The sequence below is a fragment of the Melopsittacus undulatus genome, chromosome 3, assembly GCF_012275295.1.
Source record: "Melopsittacus undulatus isolate bMelUnd1 chromosome 3, bMelUnd1.mat.Z, whole genome shotgun sequence".
NCBI lineage: Eukaryota > Metazoa > Chordata > Aves > Psittaciformes > Psittaculidae > Melopsittacus > Melopsittacus undulatus.
In genome coordinates this window covers 111,460,355-111,487,578 of record NC_047529.1, presented here as the reverse complement: position 1 = coordinate 111,487,578, position 27,224 = coordinate 111,460,355, and the positions used below count along the sequence as shown (strand labels likewise).

The window sequence follows — 27,224 nt, the reverse complement described above, 5'->3', positions numbered from 1 at the left end:
TTCCATTCCAGTTTTTTGCAGGCCTGCTCATGAATTCCCTTTGGTCTGACCTTTGCAGCCATCCAAAGCACCAGAGCAGTTTCCTGGGGTTTATCCCTTACCTAAAAGCTGGAAAGAATTTTTTGGTGATTAGGAGAACATCGGCCAGGAAAGCAGATCTGCCTTTGATGCTTAACAGGGAGAATCAGCCAGCCTTGCTTTGGGAGCATATTCCTCCCAAATATACAGCAGGAGCCTGTAGTATGGAAGCACGCACACTAAGACTCTCCTACCTGCTGCAGAGTCCTTGTCACAGATCACCACCCTCCACTTGCTGCTTTTCATTTCCCACTCTAGTGCTATGCTATGAGCAGCACCTCACTGAAACATGCAGAGGTGTTTTTCCAATCCCTGTCCTTACTGGCCCCAGGAAATCAGCCGTGATATTGCTTCCATGGATCAGATTTCTGGCCTCGCACATTCACGGCAACCAAAACCATATGGTGAGACCACATCCTGCAGAGCCCATCAGAGAGGCACAGGAGGCCAAGCCAAACTGCCAGGCAAGGATACAGGACACTGGGGTTCAGGGCAGGGCGAAGGTTTTCTTTACCTGCTCCTGCCACCAAGCTTGTCCTCCATATGGGCACCGAGTGGCTGACACACCACTCCTCACTGGCAAACACTTTGGATATGGAGACATTCACCTCTATGGGCTTTGATAGGAAGGCTGAGGACACGTTATTCCTGCAGCCAGAAGATTCTTGATTTATTCCAGCACTGTGAGCAGCACTAGCTGTCTTTCCCCTCTCAACTGTACTTGTGCACTGCAGTGCTACAACTCTTCTCCTTTAAGCATCCCTGCAACACCAGGCCAAGGGAATAAACCTGTTTTCTCTGGCCCAAGGCTGCAGAAGCCTCTCCTGTAACTAGCACAGAGGCTGCCTGCAGGCAGCCAAGACCCTGGAGGAGCCTCCTCCTCTCTCTATCACTCAGCACGTACCTGGCTATGGCCCTGCAAAGCAAAGAGCTCTGAAGGTTCAGAGGGCTTTAAAGTGCTCCTAGGGAGACCACCAAGAGCTGGGATCACTGAAGCTGGGGCTGCCCCATCACTGGCAGTGTTCAAGACCAGGTTGGATGGGGCTTGGAGCAGCCTGGTCTAGTGGAAGGTGTTCCTGCCTGGAACTGGATGAGCTTTAAGGTCCCTTCCAGCCCAAACCAGTCTGGGATTCTGAAATTCCGGCATCTTTCCTGCCATGGGTGAAACTGGGGGAGTGAAGCAGGGAGGAAGCTGTCACCACCTCCATCCTTCACCAAAGCAATCCATCTCTTACCAGCTATCAGTCAGGCCACCTGTCCTCCCAGTGTCCTTCCTCCTTCTTCAGTTCCTCTGTAGCCAAACAAAGCCAGGTGGTTTATTTACAAAGGCTTGTCCACAAAGACATCAGGATGTTTGTCTTCCACAGAGGACTCCCTGTTCACACTGGACCTCCCTCTGGTTGTGTGCACTGAGGATGCTTTGGCAGCTGAAGGCTTGCATACTCACACCATGCTGCTGCTGGGATTAACTGGTTGCTGTAGACTAATTCCTTGCTTTAGGAAAGTTTCCCAGCCAAGCACCATCTCTGTTCCTCCAGCACACATCCTGCAGCTTGCCATTTCACTCAAGCAGGCAAATATTACATGCACCACCCCAAGGACAGTTGCATTTGCCCTCTTCCCCTCTGCCAAAGGCTGAGGCACATCCAAGTGCCACATTCCACGTTGCACTTGACTTCAGGCATTCTGAAGGATTTTACCAAGTCAGCCTCTCCAGAGCCCCTCAAAAGGTCTGACAAAGCTCAGAGGCATGTGCATGCAGAATGTAAAAGATGGGTAGCCACACACCCATCAGTCCTTTTGGGGGCATTGACTCTATTGACATTGCTTTCCCCCATCCTCCTGCAGAAGGCCAAACTCTGGCTGTCCTTTTGCCAATCCCTCCACAGGGGAGGAAGACACTATTGCAGGGTCTAATGGGAGAGATGGTTCATTTGCTGTCCTGCACCATGCTCCTCTGCCTCTTCTTTTAACAAAAGGATGAGCCTGGTCCCTCTAGCAAATAAAAGACAGGCTGCACGCTGCACATAGCTGCCAGAAAGGTTGTCAAGGACAATGGAATTGAAGATCAGCAAGATCAGCTCTGTTTTCATTTAAACTGATAGAGGAGAGATTGAGATGAGACATTAGGAAGAAATTCTTCCCTGTGAGGGTGCTGAGGTGCTGGCACAGGGTGCCCAGAGAAGCTGTGGCTGCCCCATCCCTGGCATTCAAGGCCAGGTTGGACACAGGGGCTTGGAACAAGCTGCTCCAGTGGAAGGTGTCCCTGCCTGTGGCAGGGGTTGGAACTGGATGAGCTTTAAGGTCCCTTCCAACCCAAACCTTTCTGGGATTCTATAATCCATTTATTGCCTTGAATTCCTCCCTTTGTTACACAAAGGAGACAGGCAGAGCTTCGCTTTTTCATATCATCTCACTGAGATCAATGAGTGGTTTCTGTGCCACCTTGCACGTTTTACATGCCATAGGATAAGGCATCCTTAAATAAACCCAGCCAGGCCCTACACCAACGAGCAAAATGGTGCCAGCCTAGCCCCAGGGCTGATGCAGGCTTCTACAATAGGTGGATACAAAGCCTAAAAAGCCTGTCCTCACAGTGGGGCAGAGGAACCTCATCACATCGAGGTGCAGACCTCTCAAGCACACGCTATCAGCTATAAATGGAAAAATAAAGCAGCCCAGAGGGTGGGACTTGACTTGTGCAAATATACCTAGGGCAGGCTGGTGTAGACAGGAGATGGCACTCTGCGGTCGGTCCTAAAAGGACAACGTGAGTCAGGTCACTGTATGCTGATTCCGGACAGACGTCACAACCTGCCATATTCCAGGCTAGGCAAAGGCTGTCAGAGAGCCCCATGGTGTAAATCTGCCATGCATTCATGCAAGTCAACCTGACGAGGCCAGGTTACAACAGAACACACTCTCCCAACACAGAGGAAACAGCACCAGAGGGTTGTTTGAACTAGGATTGCATCACCCTGCACTGCATGAAAGCTGGGCCATGGCAAGTCTGGGAACAGCTGCCAGGGAAATCCTGGAGCAGCTACAGGAAGGATGGGGGAGTTTAACCCCCACAGTCACAGCCCTGGGATTCTGATGCTGCTCCCATCACACCAGATGTCAAAGGTGCCTCAAATCCACCCACATCATCCCTATGAGCAATTCCCGGGATGTATCCCCAGAGGCCTGGCCAGTGATTTAACAGCATTCAGCATTAGGAACAACATTTCTCTACTTGGAGAAGACACTTCCCAACCCAGTTGTCCATCCACAGATGATCAATAACCACTGGTGTACCTCAGTGGTAATCTGTTTGTCTGGCCTCTGAAGCAAACCACAGGGAAGGACAGGTACTGGTGATGGGTTAGGTATTCATGCCAAGTAGCTCAATTGTTACACAGCTTGATTAACCCACAGGCTTGTCAGGTCTCAGCTGCTGAAGTAACCACATCCTCTCACAGAGCCTGCATGGGAAGATAGCACCACCATGTCCTGAAAGATGATCCTCAAATCTCATCTCTTTCCCATCTCATAAGGATAGGACAGCTCCAAGCCTGTAGGTATTAGCAGACACAGATGTCCAGCTGCTGGAGCTGCCCACACAGCCCAAACTGGTATCCCTACCTCCAGCAATAGCAGCCAGGACACACCTGGGGTTGCCAGGTAGGAAACACAGTCCCACCTCAGCAGAGGCCTCCTGCTCAAAGAGGTCCAAGGAAAGAAAAGGCAGAGACCTTCCTCTGCAAACAGTAGAGGGAAACAGCAACAAGAAGAGCTTCAGAGTTAAAAGGAGAGACAGATACTGTACATTGGCTAAGTATCTTATCCCAAGTGAAAATCCTGCCTGCTTCTCACATTAATCAGGGCACTTAAACTAGTCCTAACCAGCTGCTCCCACATCCTTTGGCCATTAAGAAACAGAGCAAACATGTGCAAGGATTTGCAGACAAAACAGAGACCTCTGGGAACCCCCCTCCAGAAGCAAGCACCCCTCTCCCAGCTCAGAGGCAGCTGTGCTTTACAGTAGGACAGCTTCCAATGTTTTCCTTCTCTGTGCAGACGAGGGATTTCCTGTCCTCCATGGCAACAACCTTGCAGTTACTGGAGGAGCCTGTGCCAATAATCTCCACAGCAGAGGGAAGTTTTAAAGCGGCACAGCCTGTTCGCTCGGGGCTTCAGCTTCCTGATGTGTTCCACAGCATGGCCCAAACCCACCTTGCTGCCTGCCTCAGAAGGGAGTGGGGTAACCCTCCAGCACGGCACTGCCTGCACAAGAGCCAATGGTCTCCTCAAACACCAGTGATGGAAAGCTTTGTGAAGAAGTCACCAACCACCCTCCCAGCAGAGCTGTGCACTCACTGTCCAAGGCTTTTTGTAATAACAGTTCCCAGGTTGCTCCAAGCTCCTGTGTCCAACCTGGCATTAAACACTGCCAGGGATGGTGCAGCCACAGCTTCTCTGGGCACCCTGTGCCAGGGCCTCAGCACCCTCACAGGGATTCTGAAGGAAGACATTTCTTCCTAATGTCTCATCTCAGTCTCCCCTCTGTCAGGTTAAAGCCATTCCCCCTTGTCCTGTTCCTACAGGCCCTTGTCAAAAGCCCCTCTCCAGATTTCTTGTCACCCCTTTAGGCACTGGAGCTGCTCTAAGGTCTCCCCTTCAGGAGCCTTCTCTTCTCCAGGCTGAACCAGCCCAGCTCTCTCAGCCTGGCTCCAGAGCAGAGCTGCTCCAGCCCTCAGAGCATCTCCATGGCCTCCTCTGGGCTATCTCCTGAAAGGGAAGCAATAACTGAATCAGTGCTGGTCCAACAGTTTCAAAGCAGAGCTGGGCTAAACTGAGCCTCCCCAGCAAGGTCTCCTCCTTTCCATCCCCACGCACAGGCCTGCGCACTTCCCTGCTCCAGGAACACTGATTCAGTGCACTGACTTGGCACAAAGCCTGCCTTCGCCTTGGCCCATCTCATGCCATTTAAGTGAGTTACATCAGCTTGGCACGAGGCCACGTGAACATCAGGGACCAGGCCGAGGGATGCAATAGGAACAAAACAGGAGGGGAAGTGAGGCCATTCCCTTGCAGTAGCAGCAGACTCGTGACAAAACTAAATCCATCACTGTCTCTAGTTTAAGCAGACCAGTTAACATCTTTGCTAACCTGCTCATTAACCTCTTCTGCCTAATGAGGTTTTGTTTAGCGAGGCTTTCAAGGGGGAGCAGGTCAACATAGAGCTGGAAGCCCCTGTCTGTATCATACCACACCTGAGGTACACTTTTGGGCTGAGCTACGGGTGCAGTCTAAACCTGTGCTGTCCTACAGAGTCAGGCTTGCCTTTTAACTTCCAGATCCCCTAGAGAGGAAACAGCACAAACTCGATCCAAACTAAACCCAACACAATAAAGCATCATGTTGTTTTCAAAGCAGGTAGCACGCTAGTGTTAAACAGGAACCTTCAACTTCTTTCCACCCTTATTTTATCCCAGTGAATCAGACTCTCAAGGGCATTTTCCCCACACAGAACAGGATTAGGAAAGCTTTTAAGTAACAGCAAAGCAAACGCAAAGAGAATGAGAGTCCCTTAACGGATGGGGAAGACTCGTACAACCCTACCTAAAAGAAAGGAAGGTGCAAGCAGCAAGGGCACACAACCCAGCTGCTGCACTCTGCCTTTGAGTGCTGACAAGAAACTAAAACATCAGCAGAGAAGCACTCACATTTATACCTCCCCAGGATTCCACCACCCTTCCCTTGCACAAAGTGACCTTGCCGTTTCAGTGCAAAGTAAAACAGACCCACAAAGAGCAGTAGGAGTCACTGAAACCAACACGTTCCATCACAGGCAGAACAGTCACGCTGGCAGTTACCTCGTCCCCACAGAGGAGCAGTAAACCACAGCCAAGGGACAGCCCAACTACAAATCACAAGCACTCATTTGACTGCTTCCAACCGCAGCGGATCGAGACAGCAGGAGCCCCAGAGTGGAATTTCAGATCCAAGTTTCTGGCTCTGACCAAAGCTCCCTGCGGAACAACAGGCAAGGCCCCTTTTCCACACTCTACCTGAATTCCCTGCCCTGTAGAGCAGGCACTGCTCCTGTCTGTTCACGTTACAAAGCAGGCCTTGCAGGGATTATTTTTAGCAAGCAAGCACAAAAGCCCAGCAGAGCTGGACTCTGATGTCAAGCTGGGCTTTCTCGTTGGCTTTGTAATGTGAAAAGTAAACAAAGCCCAAGGCTGAGCTCACACCAGAGCTTGGCCCCAGCAATTAGACAGCAGATGAACCACCGGTCTCAGAACACGGCTCCAAAGCTGGAGCCAGGCAACAATCTGAGGGATTAAAACGGATCACCAGTGCCTGTATCCATCCGCTGGTGACCAGTGAGCTGCCAACAGACAGGTTTGACATCCATTACAGATATTCCACTGTCACCAGCAGTGACGCAGGTGCTGAAGAGCACACTTTGGAATAACGCACAACTGTCCTCTCAGACACAGCAGCAAGTGTTGGGATAGCAGGGAAGTACTGGAAGCTGCAGCCAAGAATGGGAACTCAGCAGAGCTCTCTGCTTCACAGCATAAACAAGCAGCTCCTCCCAGTCTTCTGAGAGTCTGCAAGTGCCAGAAACTATTAATACCTGCCGAGAAAACCTCCCCAGCTCCATGTTTTGAGAAGTTCACATTTGCTGCTATCAGAAGCGTAGCACAAACTGCTGGAGGTCAGGGCTGCAGATTAGGGCCCCCCTACAGAGTGTGCAGTCAGGAAGAAACAGGACGGAACAGAAACAGGAGAGGAGCTGAATGAGTTGGCAGTACATCCCAAGATAAGTGAGGCTGCACCTGAACTTCTGCCCTCAGTCAGGCTTCATAGCAGAGTTTCTCAGGCTTGTAAAGCTAGCCATAGCTGCAGAATCACTGTGGGAATCACAGACCCAGCAACAGCTAACCTGAAGAGTCCATGCTCACAGCTCTTCCAGGCTTTCTGTATCCCAAAGGCACAGAAACCATTCTCTGCTTAGTTCACCAGCCTTAGCATCAGCAATGTGTCTTCCCAGAATCATGAGTGCCTGCATAAACCAGCTCTTTCTTGAAGTACACTCAACCCTTAATCATTCTCTTTCTATGGCTACAAATCTGTTTTATTTCACCACCTGGAATCACAATTTCATACAGACAGGACACATTTATGAGCTTCTCCTATGCAACCAGGTTGGTTCCCATCCCTAAGATGCTCTTATTTTAATACGCCTGACCTGCTGCAAACACCAGGACTGCAGCCCTCTGCACACAGTTATCCTGTTGCTAGTCTCTCCTCAGTCTGCCCTGTCATCCAGATCCACTGCTTTGTGCCCATCTTACCCATTAGCTCTGCTCCACTGGAGACAGCCATCATCCAAGGACTTGGTTCTAGCCCACCTTGCCTGTACCACCACAACAGTCACTATTGCTTCTCTGTAAGCAGAGATGCGCTGCTGATGTCCAAGAACACGAATCACCTCCTTACTAATGCTGAACATGCAGCCAGATTCCTCAGGATCCATGCTTCTGCTGGAAGGATGACAAACATCTGCTCCTCTGCAACATGGAAGAGAAAAAGCTAGACTCCAAACCTCACCAGAAGTTGAAGGAGGAAGGAAGGAGAAGGAAGCACTGTATCCTATAACACTCTGAGCAGCCCAGCAGAAACATCCTTCCTTGGAGGGCAGTTTCCATCTCCTGTGACACAGGCCACAAGTACAGCACCAAGGTACAAAGTGATGCATCTCTGCTACCAGCACTGGTTAGACAATATGCCTTGACTACAGGCTGGAGATTTGTACCTGCTGGGAGAGTCCCTATCCTATTTCATGCAAGGCAAGCTGAATTAGCAGCGACCTACTATTTAAAGTCTTGGAGGGAACATGGCTGGAAGGAATTGCATAGAACCTAAGCACTTGTGCTGCAGGTCAACAACTAGCTTACCTTTAGGTAGCAGCAGTATCTGCCTTCATTAACAACACCAGAGCTAACTACTAACACACCTTAATAAACTTTATGAAACACTAGTTTTCCCCTCTGACTTCATTCAAATGGATGGGGAAGAACTGACATCTTTTCACATCAGTTACCATCACAGTGATGAGGCTTGGTTTTGTTCTTGAAAGCCCATTTACAACCCATAAACCAGAGCAACAAGCTTGTAAAATTTAACTGCTTTACAGAAGTGATCAGTAAATGTACAGTAGTCCATCCTTGTTTGGAACATCTATGAAACTACTCTCACTCCCCCAACCAGCCTTTTAAATTCAGCTTCAGCAATATTTCTAAAAGCTTATTTTCATGTTGATGCTAACCTGCCTTATCACACTGATGTACTTGTGCGGACCTTAGTTCTGCTAAGGCTTTATTCAAGGCCCTGCTGCAAGGAAAGCCAAGTCCAGACATATTGCATTAGTTAAAGAAAGATTTCTGTCCTTTCTTATGAGCAGACTGCCCACATATGCAGCTAATTTCTCTTCCAGATCAACAGATGTCCAGCTGCCAGGTAAGAGACTCGGGTATGCAGCAGCCTTTCCAGTACCTCCTTACAACCCAGTCTGAGTAAACACGGTGCAATGACAGTTGCCAGCAGCTGCCCCAGCCCGCCACCCACTGGCCTCCAGCAACGGGATTTGTGCTGTGACTCGTATTTTCCAAGTCAAAGAGGTTCAGACGTCGAAGCTGACTGCAATGCACTCTACCGGCAGAGCTGACACAGAACAGCTTCAGAGCAGCTTTTACTGGCAGTCTGCTTTCCAGCCACCGTTTCTTGCAGTTAACTGTAGATTTAGTTAATCTACCATACCTACTACATCAGTATAAAGCCATAATTACATCCACTCAAGTCTTCTGCATACTTTTTAACCTGATCAGATTTAATACTTTAATCTGAATCGAGCTATGCCAGGAATTTGGAATGTAAACCACACAAGAGCAAACATCTAATGCTCTAAAAGAGCTTAAAAAAGGGCATCTCAGCCTCTGTTACTGGCAGTGCATGAAGCCCACAACAGTCTAGACTCCTTCTCGATCAAGGACAAAGTGTTGTTTGTCATGTTGATACTAGCTGCAGCCTTTCTCTGGGGATAATAAGGTCCTTGAACTGGCATACCAGCAGGACTCAGGATGAAGCAGTCAGAAGTGAGGGCAAGAGGCACCGTGGGCATTTCTAGGAAAAGCCAAAACTTTGCCAGCATGAATTGCCCAGCTTGGGACCACTAGTTGCCCCAGATCATATAAACTCATCATGTGTCATAGGTGACAGTGATGCCACCTACCAGCTCTCTTCTATAGAGGGGCCACATATCCACAAGCAATATGCTTGTATGGCTGCTGCTGGAACTGAGTTATTTGGGCAGAAGCTGAGCATGAACTGTAGAAACCTTAGTCAACCACAAGTTGAAACCATTCCTGTCAAGCAAAGGTAAAGACAATTTAGACATTTTTCAGCTAGACTGCTGCAGGATAGTGTGGCTGGTAAGAGCTGCTCAGTTGTCATGGAATACTGAAAGAGAAAAGGCCGTAAGTCATGGAAAAGTAAATTACTAAACAATCCTTACATACACTGCTGCTGAGCTGCCCATACTTCTCTTGTTGAAGCTGCTTCAGGCAGTCTGCTCAGAGAATAGCCACATAGGTTACTTCGAGCATAATTAGAAAAGTTCAGTCACAAGAAATTAAGCAAGGCTCAGATATACATTCAGAAAGCTGCTTTTAGAAAGTTATGGCTCAGTGACCTATATCCACATATGCCATATGACAGACAACCTATAGAAATGACCCCATTTTACATGCTGATGTGCCTCAGCTATGGCAGCATATGCCCAGAGGTTTATCTTACAGAAGATTCAGGGCTGTGCTTCCTGAAGTTGTGAACAGCCTCCTGTTGCTTGCAGGAGTGAAAAGATTGACAAAATGTCAAGCATTGTAAAGTAATGTGAAGGAGGCCAAGCTATCTGTACAAATCAATGCTTTGGAAAAGCTTGGTTTCCTTTGTGTGCAGCATGTAGGAAGTTTAAAGACTCAGATATGACCTGAAGTCCCCATATTTTGTGTCAACACCCATTCCAAGAACAATCCTATTGAGGCAAATACTTATCTCAAGTGCTCTGAATGAAGTGCTTCAGGTGATGAGTGATTTGTCATAGTTCTGTGCCTGAAATCTCAATTTGTCATGTTACATCCCACACAAAGTCTTGCCATACAACAGCTTGTTCTATCAGACATCTTTATTTGCTGTATTGCCCGAGTGTACAAATACTGAATGTAGTTATAGAAATTCAAAATATATTGTAATAGAAATCTGTCTGGGACATGGAATGTTAAAGATATTTGCTTTATAAAATTACTACACATAAGTCACTCCCATTTGCAAGTTCTAAATATATCAGGGCTATGAAGAGACAGATAACTCTCTGCTCCTGCAAGAAAAGGGAGTTCTCAGGAAACATTTTCTGCTAGATGAAGTCAGTCAACAGCAAGTTGATTTCTTACATTTGACTCATTTTGAGTTATCAGCCAAGAGGATGCTAGCTACATCCAGACAATTCATACACAGTTCTCATTTATACCAAGAAAGTCAATGTATCACTGTCAATATATTTAAGTATTAGTCAAACAGAATCTCAGTGACAATATTTAAGCTAATGAAGTCAAGCCAATAAGTTGCCCCTGGCCATTGAGTGCAATTGATGCTTTTTTTCACATTTTCAGAATAAGGCGCTTTAGTTCTTGAACAAGTCAATACAGCTTTGCAGGAGACAGACATTGTTCTGGAAAGGAAGAGAATTAGTTTCAAATGAGTATGATTGATCATTTAACAACCTGTTTCCCACAAAGTAACTTCTAAACCAGTAGGTCCATCCCAGGATTTTGTAGCCTATGACAATACTAAAGAGCTTAGACTGCAAAGACAAGCATTTAAGCAGTAAAGCATCAAAACAAGATCACAGTCTGTGATCTGCCTCTTCCTGCAGTTCTGCAGCCGTGACTCAGTTTACGGTCAGGAGAGGGGCAAGAGAGTATTAAGGTTTTAATGTGGACCACACTGAGCACTACTGTCAAGCCTTTATGTCACATTCAAGCTCAGCACTGAAGTAGCTACCTGTGATGAAGTCCAGGACTCCCAGGGAAGAGGAAATTAGAATTCTTTCCAAGAGAAGCTGAGGATGCACAGTTACCTCTTCCTGAGCCTTCCTGATTTGTTTCTACATTAACAGACCCTGTCACCAGTGTACACTTTCCTGGATTAAGCTGGCAGTACATGGTGTCATTTCTGCAGCCTACTCCTAAGCCTGCTCAGTAACACCTGGCAGAGGCTGCTACAAAGCCAGTGTCCCCCTTCACTGCCAAGCCAAGTGAGAAAGGATGACAGCTAAACCACAAGCTGCAGTATGTGCTCTCAGCACTCAGGAACACTTGAAGCAGCAGCTGCCTCTAGATACAGGAAGGGTCAACCCCCACAGATGAGACTGCCTGATGGGAAATGAGGTGAGCTGTTACATACTACCTGCAAATTGAGATTTCTCACTTGCAGTGCAATAGGCTGGTCTTGTAGGAGTCACAGGCTGAAAACAATTTCTGCACATGACAGACAAGGCTGTCTTTGTATGTGCTATACCTACAGCTTTTCACTTCCATTCCTTCCCCTCTTCAGCTCTCAGCTGAAGAGACACACTGTTCTATTTTACATTTCCTTGCTTTAAAGGGAACCCAGAAAATTCGCCAAGTTACATCATACTTCTCTAAAGCTATGCCTGTTAAATTCCAAAGAGAACACACCTTTGCATGTTTTATTTCCAGTTCTGCCATTTCAATTAGGTTTTTGCGGAATGCTGCTATTCTCTTCTGTTTGAAGCTCATCAGCTCTGTAGAGAAGAAAGAACAAAGACAAAACAGACACAAAGTGTGACTGAACTTTCAGTAATGCCTCTGATGTTTCATGAGTTCTGTTGTACAGTTCTAGTTATGGTATTCGACCACAAAGAGGTTCAAGAGTTAGCCTTTCTGTTTGTAGCCAGGGATGCATTCATCACACCACACTGACATCTTGGTGAGGAAACAGGTGGTCTAAGAGGCTTTGTAGGAAGACAGAATAAAACAGAAGCAAACCAGACATTACATGTTCTTACCGAGCATTTAACCAAGAACATTAAAGGAGTGGCATGTGTACCATGAAAGTATGTTTCCTGTTTTATACAGTCCAAAGGTATCTAAGAACCAGTGTCTGAAGCGCCATATGAGACTCAGCTTTACTGGGACCGTAAAAGCCTGTTTGCACAGTTCTAATTGAGATAATCAGAAGCTTAAGTAGTCACCTTCAGGTGGAGGTGGAAAACAACACTTCACTCAATTCTTGAAAGCATTTAGCTACATCAGTTTTACAGGCATCCATATTCCCCTTAGACTACTTGCTTCAGAAGCCTTCAGTACTTAAAAGTCAGGTGGAGACTTGGACTACATTAAGATCCCCATTCAGCACAAATACCTTGTTTTGCAGATTCTGAAATCTTTTCAAACTTCTGACAACAATCCTGTTGATGTGCCTCAGCCAGCATGACGTCCTTGCTCTTTAGTCTTGCTTTATCTAGAGCTTTGTTCGAGTTTTCATAGTCAACAAGAGCCCTTGTACGTCTGTAGAGAAGATCCTGAAAGTAGAGAGCAATAATGCATCAAAGCCTTTAGAGAACTACCTCCCAAACTGATGTTAAACTATCTTAACAGCAGGTTTCACTTCTTTCAGCACCAGATTCTTCTTCCAACACAATTTTATTACCTGCTATGTTCCTAGCATGGCAACAGAAGCCTTTCACCAGTGCAGTGTCAAGTTTTCAGTACAGCCACTTATGCCTGAGCAAAAAAGAAGCCTGAGGGCTACTGTAGGCCTCACTTCTTCCCTTGAAGTGGCTTTATCCTATAAGGTGGGTCTCTCCACTAAGAAGGAATAGCACTTTCTGAACTCCCTCCATCTACTTCTATTAAGGGATGTGTCCCTATCATTTAATTTGGTAGAGATCTAACAGATTGACTATACTAACCTAGACATGAGAAGCAGTACAGGTCTCTGCACTAATTTCTTTCTAATCTGGAAAAACTGTCTGGAGATCTTAAACAGCCCTTCTGTACATGAGCTAGACTGCAGCTATCCAATATATAGTTTCTGTATTCCGCTGTGGATTAGAAGTGCCAGGTTTCTTAAGCAAAACAAGGGTCCAGCTTCCTTTAAGGTGGACTTCCTGTCTTCTTAAAGCACAAAGAACACCACAAGTCATGATACCCATAATAAAACTAAGCTTCAAAGAAAAAACTCTTCTCACCTTAGCAGCTTCTATATTGAGCATGTAGTATCTCAACAGTTCAGAGAGCTTTAAGTCTTCATCAGATGAAACTCTACTCTCTACCTTCTGCAGAAAAGACCAAATAGTTGGTATATAACAGAAACCAGCAACATTCCCAGATTCTTTTCTCCCCCTCCAAAGCTTCTCTTACCCTGAGTTTCTCAAAGAGCTCAGCAACTTTCAACAAGTACCTATGAGGAAAAACAGCATAAATAAGCTGTATATACTTCATCTGATAAATACCAGGATATACAGATTCCATTAAGGACTTGACCAGAACTCAGGTCGAGGCAAAGACCTGGACAAAAGTTTCAGTGGAAGAGGTGCTGGATTCCAGCTTAACAGCTACTACAGCTAAGCAGCTAAATGCCATTTAAAGTAAACAACACTGACTTCTAGAGCATAAAGGTCTTGTGAAGAATTACCCTGCTACTACCCTCCAAGATGGATGAGCTGTCTTGTTTACCCAGCTATACACTCTGTTTTAACCAGGTATATTCTGTTTTCACCAGGCTATTTACCAGCCTTGGTAAACAGCTAGCAAAATTTAGGAAGGTGGAATAATTTATCTTAGAGAAGCTGACTATGTTTCTGTAACTTAAAAAGTGCCCTATTATTCTGGAACTTGAACAGTCCAGAAGATAATACAGGCCTAGTGTAAGCTGTGGTTGTATTTAACAGCACATTAGAACAGATGCACAACCCACTCCTCTCATATTCTCTGGGAGTTTGTGACCTGAAAAAAAATAAAGGAGACTTCTGTCTAAAAGGAGCTTTGATGACCAGCACAATTCAGCTCTAGGGCACTCCTGGCAAGAGATCAGCTAGTTAAGAATCTCCAGGAGCAGCAGAGAAAAGATTCAATCCACTTGCTTGCAATTCAAGAAGCTCAAACCAGCTATGACTCAATCCCCTGGATTTTGCAGAAGCAACTTGATATTCCCAGAGTCAAGGTATGTTTATGGACAGTTAGAATTGCTTACTTTTTGATAACTGTAGGCTCTTCTAATGCCAGGCTGTTCAAGCAAGCTGAAGTATAAATATAGTCATCTGCAACATCTGCAAGAACAAAGGCAAGGCTTTCAGGCTGAAATCAGCAAGACTGCAAGATCTTTAGGAAGGTCTTTGAAAATACTCACTTTTATGAGATCTTGTCATCTTATCTGCTTTTGCACATGCATCCTTGATTCTATTGTAGTAATTCACAAGAAAAGTCTTCTCTTGCTCAAAAAAGTCTTCTACTTCCTGAAAGAGAAAATGACCTGTTAAGTCAGTTATTTATATTACTGCAGAATACAAGCACATCCCTATTTTGGAAGGGGCCGAGAGATATAATCACAGCCACCTGAGCATCTCAGGGGAGACCCACTGCCAGTTTCCCACTGCCTAAAGGGACCAACAAGAAAGCTGGACAGGGGCTTCTGACAAGACAAGGAGGAATGGCTTTAACCTGACAGAGCAGAGAGTGAGATGAGACATTAGGAAGAAATTCTTCCCTGTGAGGGTGCTGAGGCACTGGCACAGGGTGCCCAGAGAAGCTGTGGCTGCCCCATCCCAGGCCCATCCCTGCTCCATCCCTGGCCCATTCAAGACCAGGTTGGATGGGGCTTGGAGCAACCTGGTCTGGTAGAAGGTGTCTCTGCCCATGGCAGAGGGTTGGAACCGGATGAGCTTTAAGTCCCTTCCAACCCAAACCAGTCTGGAATTCATTATGCCCATCAACCTCTATTGAAGAGCAGAGTTCAAGACAAGATCCTGAGCCAACGGTTTGACAAACCAAGGTGTCCAGCAAGCTTCTTTACCACAGTGAAGATGGACTTAACACTCAACTATTCAACACTGCAGGTTGTCTGAAGCAATCAGTAAGCTGGTATTAGACAGCCCTCAGGGCTACCAACTGTTGAAATTTCCCAGGCCTGCCGCAACACAGTAGCTAATCACTTTACAAGCTTGCTTCACATCCACACCAAACATTATACATACTGTAATGTTTCCCGACATTCTGATTAGAATAGCAAGAGTATTAGAAAGAGCTACTGTGGCAGCACCATAGAAAAGCTGAAGCTGGACTAGTTGCAGGAGTCTTTGGTAGTTGATCTTATCTAGCACAAGCACAAACCTGTAAAATCATGCCTGTTCAGAGCTCCAAAGCAGACAAAAGCCACAAGCACATTTGCTGAAGGTGTAGTTCCTTCCTCTTCACCAGTATCAGGTGTTAAGGCAGCTTTTCTGCATCCACCAGAAACTTTTAAATATGCACTTCAATTTTTAACAGCCTATAGCTTTACTGTCTTATTTCTACAAAAGACAAAATTAATCCATGCTACTCCACCCAATGTGGGACAGCAGTAGCAAGGAAGGTTAGCATTAGTAGCTGAGACTTACATACCTCAATCCTAAAGCAGACATAACTAACCTCCCTAGAGCAGGAAGCAACAATCAATATGAGGGTATGCAAGAGGTAAAGCAACTGCCTTACCTTGACTCCAGAGAAGAGGACTTCATCAGCACTCTTTACCATGCTTTTCAAGAAGCCACCAAACATCTCTTTTGTGTTTTTCCTCCGAACACTCAGCTGCAACAGAGACCAAAACAGCTTTAAGAAATTATCCCAAGCGGGAAAAAAAGTGAGGATTTTGACATTTGCAGTGAAGTAACATCATTTACATCTAGCATATGACAGAGCAGGCTGATTTCCAAGCTCTCCAGAACACTTGTATAAAATGTATGAAGAAATGGCTTGACTAGAAGTTGCTCAGCTACTGTGTGCCACAGATTTTTTCCCCATTCTCAGAAACAGCTCAGTTTTTCCTTACATATCTTGGATCAGCATCTATCATTCATCACTGGGTGTGACAAAACAGTACAGCGCTAACTTTAATAGACCTCCATTATTCCATTTCAGGACCATGCAACACACAGCACAGCTACACCTGAACCATACTTGCTCCCAAGATAAAAGGCATACAAAGCTGACCTCCTAACCAACTTAACTAGAATTAAGAAACAAAGATGAGATTTATAGCAAAAAGAGGTCTAAAGGTCAGGCTTTTCACCCTTTTATCATCTCACAGAAGTACTGGCAGTATCTTGCTTGCTGATGCTGCACATAGATTTACATAACACTCTGACCGTGCCAGAAAAAGGGACACCTCTAACATTGTGCCTCATTCAGAAAGGAGAAAGAAGTGCCTTACATCCTGGTCATACTCCAGGAAAACATGAAAATTGCGATCTTTGCTGAGCACAGGATGGGAAGAAATCCGCTGAAGGAAGATCTCATGTGATGATACAGTCTTCTTGAAGACAGCAAGGTATTCACTGAAAGGAAAGAACAGAGAAATAAAGTACAGAGAAAGAAAGTACAAGAGACCTTCTCTTGTACTGCCTTCTTCAATATACAAAGAACTGCTTTAAGTTTATCCAGTGAAAATATTCACCAGCATGCTTCTGAAATAGCTAGTGGGGATAGAGAAGCTATTTTCAATCCCTTTAGCTAGGAAGTTTTCCAGTTTGAAAAGAAACTTTGGCAATTCCCAGCTCTAGGATTTTAAAGACTATGCAGCATCAGACACTCTTCAAACCAGTCACACTTAATCAGTTATCACCAACTAAGTTGCTCTCCCAGGAGGATTCTCGAAGGGCAGCTTTTGGCAGCAGTCTCATTCTACTTACGCTTCTAGCTCTTGCTTCATTTTGGCAAACTCTTCTTTTGTCATGGACACTTCTCCTTCACCCAGCTTCTGCATCTTCTCTCTGGGACCATCAAAGTCAGGCTTTGAAGGTGCTGGAGGTATCTAGCCAAGGAATTGGTTAGTGATAGGTGCTAGCAAATAAAGCTTTTCAAAATTACTTCTAGCCTTCCCTGGGAGGAGGTCCTTTTGCCTGGTCATCACAAGCCAGGGAGTCCTCTCACCCAGGAATTCTAAGGCCATTTTGATGTCTGCATCCCTGCTTGCTCCTCCCAGCTCTGTGCTACCCCTGCCCCAGGAAGGAAACCAACCAAGAGGAACAGCTTCTATATCCACCCTATAGTCAGCCATCTTCTATGGCCCACAGGGCCTCTTCAAAAAATCATAATAGGAAAGAAAGACTATATTAAATAGGAGTATTCCACTATATCATCTTCCAGCACCACCAGAATGCCAAAGACTCCCAGAGCATAAAGGTTTTTTTGCTACTCCAAGCTATATCAACAGCTGTAAGTTCATAAGTTAACATAATTCCAAACAGCTTGAGTGGTATGGCTCTTAAGGCAAGAGGAAGCATAGGGAATACCCAAGTTATTAAATGCTTGTAATATTAGTAAAGCAAGCTTCTTGCCCTTACCAAAATGCATGCTTCTTGCCCTTACCAAAATGCATTTTAAATCACTATTGTCTTTTGCTTGGAATGAAGTTTTTTAGGAAGTACTTACAATGAGTCCTGCATACTCCGCAGTTTCAGTGAGCGTATCGTGCAGCCACACAAAGTCTTCATGCTGCCTTGTAACTGAAAACTCAGGGTTTTGAAAAGCTGGCAGTGTAGTCTGGAAGAGAAGATATAGAAGCCCTACTGTTTTGTAAATTAGTAGCTTTTAGAAACAGTTCTGTCCCTTTCCAAAGGAAGCTATTTTGCCTAGTAAGAGCCTCGCCTACTCCCTTTTAGCTGAGCTGGCACTCGTTTCAGAGCCATACTCCCAAGGAGACTATTTAAAGAAAAGGCACTGTTGTGAAACAGCATTAATGCAGTTTATTCTATGAAGTTTCACAGTAACTGGTTTCTCCACCCCTACACACCAGTTTCCTGGTGTCAAGCTGGGATTCCTCAGCAAAGCCAATCTAGTGTACCAGCTACCTTGTCTCTCTAAATAGTGTTCAAGTCTAAGGAAATCTGAAGTTTCTGCATATATACAGAATATATATATGCATATACACCCCCAGGCCACCTTTAAGTGGAAAAATCTCAATCTAATTAGATTTCTTTCATTGATGAGTCCATCTTTACAGGTGTGCATATTATAAATATAAACATTACTTGCATAACATTTATAAAGACTTCTTTCTACCCCATGATCTTACCTTAGTATGCACAGTGAACTTCACTCTGTCTTTTTCACTTAGGGCATCAGGTATATCAATTTGGAGAGAAGGATCAACATTCAGGTCCACCGATACAGACCTCAGCTGCAACAGAATTCATAGTATAAGCCTCAGTTCAAACATCAAGTAGGTTTAATGAAGCTAGACTGGTCATCAGCTATCAACAAGAACCACACTGTGCTAAACGGCTGCCTTCAGAATCAGCACATATGAACAAGCACAACAGACTTGACACTACCTGCACATCACTGTGGCAAGCCTTCCCTTCCAAACACAGGAAAAGAACAAGGCTTATTAGCTTAAAGCCTGAAGAACCAATAGAACCAGCTGGTAGAATTCATACAAGTATTTGGAAACACCTGCCTTGAAAGAAGCATCTTCCTTTAAGTACTTCTCCAGCTTGTTTACTTGGAACACATCACACCAGAGCCTATTATGCCATTTAGCAACAACCAAAATAGTTCTCTCTTCATTACCCTGTGCCTCCACAATATGTGGCAGCACAGCTCCCAAAAGCCTAGTCTTGTGATCTGTTTCCTCACTCCTACATCAGAGGGCTGCTTTAACCTAAGGCAAGAAGAATTAAGTGCTTTTATCTATCACAAGTAGCAAGCCCTAGGCAAGAGCCTGATATTTCCTCACCAGGCCCAGATTGATCATTACTGCCATTCCTACCTTCCAAAACTACTGCACATATTCCACTTGCTGTGCCGACAGCTGCAGAGGCTATACCACCATCTTGGAGATAAGCGGGGCACAAAACATCTTTAGGCCCCCATAAAGCATAAGAGCCAACTGGTTGACAGAAACAGGGTCAAAACCCAAGAACACTGGGGCAGTAGCACTATTTAATCTCATTTTCAGGATACCTGGCATCATATTTATTGTGGCTTCAATTTCCTGAATGACCTCAGAAGCAAGCAAAAAAGGTTTAGGCATATCCAGCATCACTTAAGAGGAATGCATACATCCAGTTCTTACATCAAGCAGAATTATGTGTTTATATACCAAGAAATACTTTCACAAGCTGTTAAATGCTAGTGATCACAAACTTCAGTCATCTGTAGTCCAGAAGCATGGAGGAACCTCAGCCTAGCACAGGAACCACCGTAATGTGAAACAAAACCAGTCTTCAAAGAGGCCCTCCCTTCAGTGCTGCAGCACTTACTCTCTGCAGAAGTGAGAAGCTGCCAGAGATCAAGGTCACAACACAGGAAGTTTGCTGTAGTGACCATCACAGCCAGGCTGAATCCCAAGGTTATCCTTGAGATAATTCTGAATGCCTTCCCAGGAACGCAAGGAGACCAACATCATTTCACCACCCTGCAGCATACAAATAAATACACAGAACCCACCAGCCAGAAGCTTGCCCTTACCTCCCACTAAGCACAAGTGTCAGCATCAAAGCCCACGAGCAAGCAGTGCCAGACAGCATCTGAGCAAGGCTGTCATGTCACAAACAGCTTGAATGCTGCCTTCATTTCTTATGCAGCTTTCCAGAAGCTTTTGACGGGTTGCCCTTTATATGGCAAAGCTTTGCATCCAAATGCTTTGGAAACTCCTTTTCCTTAGTCTGGTCATCTGCATGCTGCAGTCCAGATCTGGTAGAAAACAAGTCTCTGGCTGCCTGCATTTGCCTCCAGCAAGCCTGCCCCTGCCTAGATTCCCACTACCACTGATAGTTACTGCTATCATCAGGGTCTCACACCTAAACAAGGGATAGCCCAGTCAATGTAGCCCTATCCTTCAAGGCATGGTAAAGACTCCCATCTCCCACCTCAGCTGGTAGTTGAAGCTCGTGATTCTATGACTATGGAAAGAGCATGTACACAGCACACTGAGTTTCCCATTCTGGCTTCTATAGGACAGAAGACTTTTATCCCATCCTCGGTATTGTTTTGGCAACAAGGAATAATGTTGAGCTTACACAGCATACCCTGGAACACAGTTCCTAGCAGTCCCAGTACTGCTCACATCCAAATGGACACAGTGGAACTCTGAACACTACAGGGACTCAACAGCAGTCACTTCTCTCCAGTAACCCCATATGGCAGATCATCATTTTATCCTACAGGCATGCAATTCTGATTCTTACTAGGAAGGCATAGACCAAACAGCCCAAATGGGCATGGTTCAGAGGTCACTGACACTGGTTTAGGCAGAAGCTGCCCCATTCAGGCACTAGAGGAAGGATAAATAGAAGGCCACCATTCAGGCATTAGTCTCACTGCAAATACAGCTCTGTGTTGCCAGCAAACAAAAGGCAAGTTGGTCAGTGTTTCCCAGCCAGATAACACTAGCAGCCAAAGCAGTGACAACGATGCAGACCCCAGTGTTTTGCATCCTGCTTACTTATCTTTACTGTCCAAACAGGCTCAGCAGCGCTAACAATATGAACTGCTGAGTCTGGAAAGTATGATAAGCCAAAGGAAACTGCTTCCTCTCAGTTAAACTAAGGAAAGGATTACACCAATCAGCCAGTCCAGAATTTGTGAGCTTTCTTATTAAGTCTCATGGAGAAGGTAAGCCATGATTAAGTGCTGTCTGCATCCCCTTCCATACCTAGCAGTTGGTGGGCAGGTATGGAAACAGGATGGTACTACTTAGTCAGATTGAAGCAGTTCTTGTATCACAGGCATTTCTCCCCACACACCAGAACTATAAATTGCAGAGGCAATGAGCAAGAACAAATAACCTCCAGCTTCAACAATCCCCAGGGATGCTGCTGCAAGAGAGCTTATTGCCTCAGTGTGGCCTCACACAGAAACAACTGGGAGTCAGCAGCAGTGCTCAGCTGTGCATTCCAGAGCAGTTGTACTACACAGTACCCAAAATGTGAGGGCAGGCCAGAAACAGAAGAGTCAAGAGCACCTCTACATCCAGTGGTGAGTTTCAGTCTCTCAAGCCTACATAAAGCCACTTGCTAAAATTAAAAAATCTTGGTGTTCTATTACCCTAAATATCTGCTCTAAGTATACATGGTCCCCTATTGTTGAAGGCCACCGCAAGCTCAAGTATTAAGCATACAACTGTTTGAAGACTGTTATATATACAGGATTATCACCTCTGCACTTCAGGACTCTGTATCCTTTACACTTCAGTAAAGGACCTGGAACCATCTGAAAGAGAGAAACAAAACCACCGTTCTGTTCTATTCCTGTGAAGGTCACTGCAGCCTCCTAACTCCAGGCCAGAGACCTTTAGGATTACACAATCATGGCAGCAAGGCTCAGACTACAAAGAGAGCATTCACAATGTCTGACTTTGGGAGGACAGAGCTCTTCCTTTCCCTACAAGAACGTGCTGGAGCAGCATTTCTCTACTGACTTAGAATCAAGCAGCACCCCCCACATCCCATCTTGTTACCACAGCTCTATAAGGCACTAACCCAGCAAGCACCTAAAGAAGATATTCCACACCAGCCCTCAGTCAACACAAGCACATGCTCCTGTAGCATCAGCAGCTCATCATTCAGGACCTTTTATTCCACCATCTCTTACACCCATCCTACAAGCACAAATGAAGACCACCTTGCTTATGATCACATGAAGGCTGTGCAGAGCAAAGGAATTAAGCTTTCATCATCAGGCCCCAGGCTTGTTTCTTTATCATAACAGGCATCCAACCCAAGCCCTTCCCATGAAACCACTCCATCCTAGCTCTCTGGCCTGCCATGTCTGGCAGCTCCATCTCTGAAGGCATTTCTCTGCTAGGACATCATTGCTTCTTCCATGCACTCCAGGCAGGGGGCAAGAGAAATGAAGTTTCTCCATCCCAATTACCAGAAACCACCATCACCCCCACGCTCTTAAGGGTATATAGTCCAAGCTCAGCAGCCGGTAAGAGATTACTCCTTACTTGGAGCTCACATCCAAAAGAAGTAGAGGATGGCAATTCCTAGAACAGCACAGTGGGGAAAGAGTAAACTGAAACACTCACCCACGCTCAGCACAGTTCCCCACTTTCACCTCTTAATTCCCTTTCTCAGAAAAAGCTTAGACACTTCTGTTTTGCAGTGACCACAGCAACTGTTACAGCTGCTCTGGTGCCTTCTACTTCTAGCTTCATGCCTCTAGTGACTTGTACTGGGATCCAGTGGGGTTTGCGAGGATTGAAGAAAAACTTCTCCCTGTTCAGTAAAGATACTGTTCACCACACTCTGACCTGGAAATTAAAACAAGACTAAGTAGAGCTCTCCAGAATAACAGGCAATCATCCTATTGATCCTTGTTTCTAGGCACTGGGACTAGAAGACTAAAAATAGATAATATGGTACCAATTAGGACACTATCACCTTATCAGGAAACCCAAGAGAAGAGACAGCAGAGAGCATTACTGTGACCAATCCAGACTTTTATAGCACTTTTTCCATTGCTTAGAGATATTAAAGGGTTGGATCATTTAAGTACAAACCATCAATTACCATCACCTGCCCTGGCTTTAGCTTGACAGACAAGTTTTTGACCAGCCTCACCCAATGCAAACACACCTTCACATTCACAGGTACCCAGGGGAATGAAGTGCCCTCACCACTGAAGCTGCTTCTTTCAAGGGGCCTGAGCTGCTGGCAGTTTTAGCATCAGCTCTAGATGACTCAGTGTTACTTCTGCATTCTAACAAAAGAATCTGCCAGTGCAAGCAACTGTGTACAATATCCAATTGCTAGCAAAATAAGAATCCATGTTTGTTTAGATTAATGCAGGGTTTTCCCCCATAGCTAGGCTCCCAGAATGAGCAAGAAGCCCTTCCATAAGGGCTTGCACATCACAGAGCTTTCTGCTCATTGTCATCTACCTTAAGAAAACCTTTCTTCTTACTGATCACCTCCCTGCTGTCATTCAAACAACAGCCACAAACAAGAGTGATTACATCTGCCACTACCCAGAATTCATTACTTTCTACAGAGCAGTCTAATTAAGCCAGTTTAAGTGCTCTCCAGAGAGCACTAAAAGATCATGATCTTTCCTGGCAGTTTATACACAGCCCTCAGAAGGCCTTGTTTTAACACCCAGCAGTTAACCAGCAAACCTTCAGAGTAACTGGCCAGCAGGTATTAGTGACATTAGTTGCTAGAACTATGTTTTAGTCACATTTGATACAAGTGGCCCAAGTTTCCCTTTAATCGAGATACTAAAAATACATCAGAAAGTACACTGCACACATACAGCAGTAGATGTGAAACTGATTTTTCAGTCTTTGTAACAGATTTGCTGGCTGCTCTCTAACATGCAGCTGAAGCAGTACAAGTTACATCTAGCCACTGAACCAGCTTTCTTGCACTTAGTTTTCATGCTGCTACTTAGGATACAAAAAATGCTTCCCCAAATTTGTGACTTTGGACCACAGAACTCCAGCAATGCAATGGTTTAATTACTTTTGCTTAAAACAGATAATGAGGAAGTAACAGCTCAATTTAGTCATTGCAATCTCATTTCTCATCAAGTACAGTGCTTGCCAAGTAAACAGAAGGCAGCCGCTATTACGACTGGCCACGCAATAAGCTGGCCTTGATCACTTCGCTCTCCCGTCAGAGGGATCTCTGCATCATTGCAGAAACCAAGTGGTCACACACCTTTTAACAGAGGGCAGGACATTCAAGGATCCCATCTTCAAAGAACAAGTTTCTCTAGCTCATCTTGCTCCATCAAGGAGCACACGGGCACCTCCACTCAACCCACTTCTTCCTCAGCTCGAGGGGTCAAGAAGCAGCTTTGGCAGCACAGGCCAAAGCCACCCCACTGCAGCAGTCTGCTGGCAGAGCACAGCCCATGGCTAAGCACTTTTAGCCAACATGCCACCTGTAACATGATGCATGCCCAGCTAAAATTGGAATCAGGCAACAGAAGCAAACCCTAAGCCACAGTCAGCATCTACAAGAATGTTTTGCTGACCTCCTGCAGTGAGGATGGAACTGGTGGTAGGGTGTTTTAGCAATGCTGCCTCACACCATGCTTTCCTCATTTCCCAGGGATTTGAGATCAGATCATTAGCCCAAACAAGACACAAGCTGAGAGAGACGAGCTCGTTCAGCTTGGAGAAGGCTCCGCAGAGACCTTAGAGCAGCTTCAAGTGCCTAAAAGGGCAAACAAGAAAACTTGAAAGAGGTTTTTACAAGGGCCTGTAGGGACAGGACAAGAAGAAATGGTTTTAAACTGACAGAGGGAGATTTACTGAGGGGACATTAGGCAGTTCTTCCCTGTGAGGGTGCTGAGGCCCTGGCACAGAGTGCCCAGAGAAGCTGTGGCTGCCCCATCCCTGGCAGTGTTCAAGGCCAGGTTGGACACAGGGGCTTGGAGCAACCTGGTCCTAGTGGAAAGTGTCCCTGCCTGTGGCAGGGGTTGGAACTGAATGAGCTTTAAGGTCCCTTCCAACCCAAACCAGTCTGGGATTCTCTATGTCCTTAACAGTACATTATATTTATCCAATAGCTTTCTCCTTGTTGGCAGTTCATCTCCCTCCTTGCTTTCAGGCCCAGCAGGATGCACAAGCAGTTTTCTGGCAGAACACAAGCAAGGCTCTCATTTTTCCTCTGTTTATAGAACATACAGAAGTTGTCTAGCACCGAGAACCGCTGTTCAGGAGTAATAGGAGCAAGCCCCAGACTATGGCATATCATTTTTCTCTCTCTCACTGACTGTTCTGAGAAAAAGGGGCTATACTACTCTCTCAGTATTTCAATCTAGAGCAGTTTAACTGCAGACTGCAGCCTTTAAAATGCTATCAATCCACTGACATTAAAGAACACTGACCTTAGCTTGGCAGTCCCACTACTCACTTCACTTTCCAAAATGCCTTTTCCTCTCCATGACAGATTACACCACCTTTCCCCACTGCACTTCCAGTCACCCTTATCCTACTTTTCCTGCCTCTTCCTACATATCCTGAGCCTCTCTTGCTTTGCCACCTCAGGGTCAGTTTTTAGTTTATACTTACCAATGAGTCCTAGTAAAGGTTAATACCTAATGGGATGTCCTTTATAGACATAGGCTTTATCTACTGGCCACACACCAGTTCCACATGTCTGTTCTGTTTAGGTAAGGAAACAGCAAAGAAGGGAGTATTCCTATCCTCCCCCTTGCTGCTTGAATCCCAAGGCAGCCCTACCTGACACAAGCTGGTTAATCTTTGGCCATTGAGCATTAAAGCTTAAAGCTACTCAAGCCCTCACCGAAGGAACATTTTCCCCTCCCCCAATATTCCTGTTAAGTTCAAAACTACATACAAACACTCGAAGTTACCAATTGCTGAAAGACAGTTGATATTTTACCTTCCCCAGCAGGCCCTGCAAGCTTATAAAGGCTTACACCCATTCTCAAGTGGTAGACAACACAACACTAAGAGTTCCACACACAGCAGGAAAAAGTAAAAGCACTGGCTCATTCATAGCTCAAAACAAGCAACAGGAAAACACTTGCTCAACAAGCATTTGCCTATTCTGCTGGATCAAGATTGTTTTAAAAGTCATACACAGGAGAAGTTGTGCATATTTAAGTTGTCCATATGCAAGGAAGTTACCTAAGAAAGTTGAAAGCAGGTACATCCCTAGCTCTCACATCAGCCAATACATATCTTCCAAAAAGCTAGAGAAAACACAGAATGAAGACTCAAGCTCCCTTAACGGTGTAAAACACATCTCATCTACCCACAAGTGAGTTAAGCTTAGTCACAGTGTAAAGCTACTGCAACAATATGAAAGTCAAATAGGCAGCTCACAGACTGCTACAGAATTGGCTTATCTTCTATACAATGCACATTGGGGATAGTTATTAAGCTAGGTAGATAAAGCCAGGCAGCTTCTTCAGCATAATAACTCCAAGCACTGCCAACATACATGCACATTGATTCACAAAACTCCCATTTTTGCATTTAATTTGCATTTCCTCTGCAAAGTTGAGTCTTCTTGTTGAAGAACACCCCCCACTCCCTCAAAGACAAGACATAAGCCTCCTTTGCACTTAAAGCTTTAACTCTACAGAGAAAGGACAAATCAAGTCAGCTACCAATGTGGCAAGCAAAGGAAAGAAGCAGCACAACCGAAGGGACAGCTGACAGCTTGGTTACCACAGGCCACACCACCAGGAAAGCTGGGCACAAGCACACGAGCTGGCCTACAAGTTTAAGCACCTCGGCAAAAGCACCGACAGCGTTTCACTACTAATGCCCAGCCACAAACCCTGACGAGCAGGTCCAGCTCCTCCATGCCCCACAGGCCCAGGCCCTGCCTGCAATCCTGCTCTCACCATCACCAAGGTGCTCCACACACAGCCTGCACTGCCTGTGGCTGCCAGAGCCCTTCCCTTCTTCCCACTCTGGCTTTAATTCCTTCCACCCCTCTTTATCTTTCCCTGAGCACCTCTTCCTCCAAAGGCAACACCCCACGCTCACCCTAACCACCTGCTCGCACAGGAGCTTGGGTGCAGGGAACAAACAGCATAAGGACTAAGCAAATTAACACTTAAAAAGAAACCAACCAGAAACTGAAGTAATTCCCTATCACTGCCCCGGCGCTGCCGCAGGCGGGACGGGAACTCCCTCACGCTCCACGGGGCCAGCCCGGCCACACTCCCACCAACCCCCCTCAACCGACCCCGAGCCGCCACCCTCACCTTGCTCTGCGTGTCCTCCCCGAGCACATCCATGCTGCCAAACCACAGCCACCGCTCACAGCCCTCCCAACCGCCGCCGCCGCCGCCTCATATAAGCCCGGGGCGGAGCCGCCA

The 27,224-nt window shown here is 45.8% G+C and overlaps 1 protein-coding gene across 1 annotated transcript; it reads right to left on the bottom strand.

Annotated features, from left to right (window-relative positions):
- Positions 1 to 10,297: 10,297 nt before the first annotated feature.
- Positions 10,298 to 27,210, bottom strand: SNX5 (sorting nexin 5). The gene is made up of 13 exons (XM_034060973.1): positions 27,111 to 27,210; positions 18,484 to 18,588; positions 17,841 to 17,951; positions 17,099 to 17,220; positions 16,621 to 16,744; positions 15,903 to 15,998; positions 14,563 to 14,668; positions 14,407 to 14,482; positions 13,575 to 13,614; positions 13,403 to 13,489; positions 12,574 to 12,733; positions 11,868 to 11,953; positions 10,298 to 10,858 (listed from the first exon to the last, which is right to left on the bottom strand). The coding sequence occupies exons 1-13, from the start codon at positions 27,141 to 27,143 to the stop codon at positions 10,811 to 10,813; spliced, it is 1,194 nt and encodes a 397-aa protein (XP_033916864.1). The 5' UTR covers positions 27,144 to 27,210; the 3' UTR covers positions 10,298 to 10,810.
- Between the last annotated feature and the right edge of the window lie 14 nt (positions 27,211 to 27,224).

Bases quoted from the DNA above. Each gene is read 5' to 3' on its own strand.
- SNX5 (XM_034060973.1), bottom strand. From the start codon at position 27,143: ATGGATGTGCTCGGGGAGGACACGCAGAGCAAG. The intron at 13,615-14,406 runs GTAAGCAATTCT...TTTTCCTCATAG, and splicing joins GAGCCTACAGTTATCAAAAA to GTACTTGTTGAAAGTTGCTG. The intron at 13,490-13,574 runs GTAAGAGAAGCT...TCTTTTCTGCAG, and splicing joins AGCTCTTTGAGAAACTCAGG to AAGGTAGAGAGTAGAGTTTC.